Genomic DNA, 3,270 nt, shown 5'->3' with positions numbered 1-3,270 from the left:
ATATTTTTTATAAAGTTCGTTCATTTATTCTGAAAAATTAACATAAACAAACTTTCTACCAGAAGAGTTGTTTAAATGTTCGGTTTGATTTATATACGAAATAAGCTAAATACGAAAAAAAATCATTTTTTTTTGTTTTTTACGTAACCTCTAAACACATGGTTTCATTTATATTTATATATAAAAATATGTCAACCTAAAAATTATTCTTCAATTGTTGTATAACTGAAAAGATTCATTGTGACTTGATTAATAGCAAGTTTCTTAAATTTCCTACCTTTTTTTTTGTCATTTAATTATTCTAGCCTATCTTCGATTTTAAAAAATTTCTACATCTTTTATATTATATACATTTGCATGTCTTTTTTTGCAATTTCATAGCGACAAAAATCTGATATATTGTTTAATAAGTATTTTTTTTCAAACATAAAAATATTTTCCACCAAATGCATGTTGCAAAGGTTAAAGTCAATGTTCTATGGTTGATACCACATGTGATGTTAATACTACTAGTGAATAGCCAAATGATTGTTGCAAAAACAAAAAGCAAAAAACAAAAAACAGAAAATTAACCTAATTTGAAATTAGTCCCTATGTCCTTAACATCAATAATCAATGCACCAGGGTTATTCTCTTCAAAGTCGTAATGAATCCCTTTGTCGTCGAGCATTTTCATAAACTGTAACACAAAACCACATTATAAATTGTAAATACACAAATACTTTAATTAAAATATAATTTCACTTATATTATATGTACCATTGGGTTCAAGACACACTCTCCTGTTGTTTTCCCATAACCTGGTATCAACTTAAGCTTTTGTATACCTTCATCATATCATAAAAATGAATATATTAGGAAAAAAATAAAAATAAAAAAAGCTGAAACAGGCAACAAACTTACTTCTGATTTGAGAAGCAATCCAAAGATGTATGACAAGCATATTGTATGCATCAGGTTGGTGCTGATCATGACAATTAAGTTCAAATACAGTCATACATTCTTTCTGTCTACAATCTCAAACAAAACCAAATAACAGTTTTAATTATTTGTTACCAAAAAAATAAAAATAAACTATGCCTTGAGAATATGGAAACATAGCGTTTATCAAATAAACGTATGCTGTCTTTCTTTTGTTGATTTTGTGCTCCAATTCTAAGTTTCTTTGCAAACTCCGAATATTTGTTATACTCACTCATTCGGTGTTGTGCTTTGGCCTTTCCTCCAGCCAGGTCGTCATATAATTCGGCATTCTCCCACATTTCCTTTGTTTCAGCCCTCACAAGAGTATATTCAAGCTTTTCAGCGTCTATAAAATCTATATCACCAAACAAATTTCCACACCAAGCTAGTGCTTCACACAGTTTTATCCATCCTCCAACCTCTCCTAAGTCTACATTAAAGCTCTTCGTTGGATGATCTGGAGGTCCATTCTGCCCAGCTCCTGGAAATAAAAAAGGTTAAATGTTTATAGGAAAAGCATTTATGATGCTAACATCTTACCTGTTGCTACTGCTTCCAGCACCAGCCATTTCTTCGCTTGAAATGAAAAACCTAATAGAAGAAAAATGAAGAAATAACAATTTAAATTATTTGTTAACAAAAAGCTCAATCTCAGATTAACAGATTAACACCAACTACTAGTACTTACAATTAGTGGCAAAAATATGAACAAGTAAACTTACATTATAAGATTGAAAGCTTTTAGGGCAAACAAGACCTACTTTTAATCATTTGGGCTTATCTATGTTTTTAGCCTACCTAAGTTTTAGGCTTATATTAGTGTTGGGTATGTCTAAGTGTTTGATTTATCTAAGTATCTTCACCAGTTTCAACCTAAACCAACCTTAACTATGTTTCAAACTACTTAACAGATTATGGTTCCTTTGAAATATTATATAGTTACTTCAGAAACATTAGACTAAATTACCATTTTACCCTTACATTCAAAACACAAATTTCACAATATTCATCAAGGTTAACAACAAGTTATAGCAAAAGAAGTTTCTATTATATCACAGAAATAAGGTAATGTGTGCTTGAACAAAATTAATAGAGCCTTCAAGCTCAAATTCACAAATGATAGTTAAGGGAACTAAAAAACAGAAAACACTGGAGCAAATTGCCAATGCAATCTTACTTACCAAAACAACTCTAGGAAAAGCATAAAAAAATTGTTCAACCACAACATGGCATATGTATCTATTAATATTATCCATAACCTTGTTCCCAATTATTAGAATATGGATCCTTATGTATACTTCTAACTTATGTGCTTATTAGAATATGTGCTCACCAATACTAAGGATAATTTGTGTGCTCAAGATTATAATAAGTACATCTACTACTGCTTCATATGAATAGAAGATTAACCTGAAATTAACAGAAGCTAAGGACAGATTAACACTCAGATTTCATCTTGAACACTAAATACTTACTATTTACTAACACCAAACACATAGCAACTACACACATTCGGAAGCTGGGAATGGAGCACCGTTTTAATCTAATGCCAAGCAGAAGGCAAACGAAGAGAGGGAAATCGAACTGTACCTGAGAGAGTGAGAGTTCAACTGCTTATTTCGTGAAAACGAAAAAGCAAGAAGTCGAGAAATATCACGGATCGATCGAATTTCATGGGCGTTTGAGTTGTAGCTCCAGAAAACTTAACATAAACAAAATGAAAAGAAAAGGGCTCTCTTCCTTTCGATTTAGGGGACTGTTAATTAAGTAGGAGTGTTCATTTGGATGGATCGGTTTAATCCGATCCGATCAAGTGAATCCAAATTAATTTCGGTTTTCAAAACGTAGATCCAAATAGTCCAAACTAAATTCAAATCCGATCCGATCCAACCAAATTATAATTCGGTTGGATCGGTTTTTTACAATTCGGTTTTCAAGAATCAAGACATTTCAACTAATATATAACTTTAGTATTAACTTACTCTATAATATAAACTAAAAAATATTGTTTAATTAGTTGTGAACTAAAACTTATAAATAACTATCAAGAAAAATATATTATAGTTTACTACTTTATAGACAAATTTTTTTTGATAAGAAGTACATATTAAAGTATTATAATAGATGAAAAATTTTAATATATTAAAAAAATAATTTAGTAAGTTTATAATTTATTAAAGATATATATTAAAAAGAACAAAATAATAAATTGTAATTCGGTTTTTTTGGACTATTCGGTTTTATTTTATAAACCAAAACCAATCCGAAATCCAAAATAATAATTCGGTTTTGCTAAAAACCAATCCA

At 29.7% G+C, this 3,270-nt stretch overlaps 1 protein-coding gene across 1 annotated transcript; it reads right to left on the bottom strand.

Moving 5' to 3' along the window:
• Positions 1–462: 462 nt before the first annotated feature.
• Positions 463–3,060, bottom strand: LOC145073798 (SMR domain-containing protein At5g58720-like). The gene is made up of 5 exons (XM_079020295.1): positions 2,554–3,060; positions 1,504–1,554; positions 904–1,444; positions 760–827; positions 463–679 (listed from the first exon to the last, which is right to left on the bottom strand). Exons 3-5 carry the CDS (start codon positions 995–997, stop codon positions 569–571), a joined length of 273 nt encoding a protein of 90 aa, XP_078876421.1. The 5' UTR covers positions 998–1,444; positions 1,504–1,554; positions 2,554–3,060; the 3' UTR covers positions 463–568.
• Between the last annotated feature and the right edge of the window lie 210 nt (positions 3,061–3,270).

The sequence above is a fragment of the Lactuca serriola genome, chromosome 9 (assembly GCF_051521515.1).
Source record: "Lactuca serriola cultivar US96UC23 chromosome 9, Lser_US96UC23_V15, whole genome shotgun sequence".
In the NCBI taxonomy this organism is placed as follows: domain Eukaryota; kingdom Viridiplantae; phylum Streptophyta; class Magnoliopsida; order Asterales; family Asteraceae; genus Lactuca; species Lactuca serriola.
This window is presented reverse-complemented; position numbering and strand designations above follow the sequence as displayed.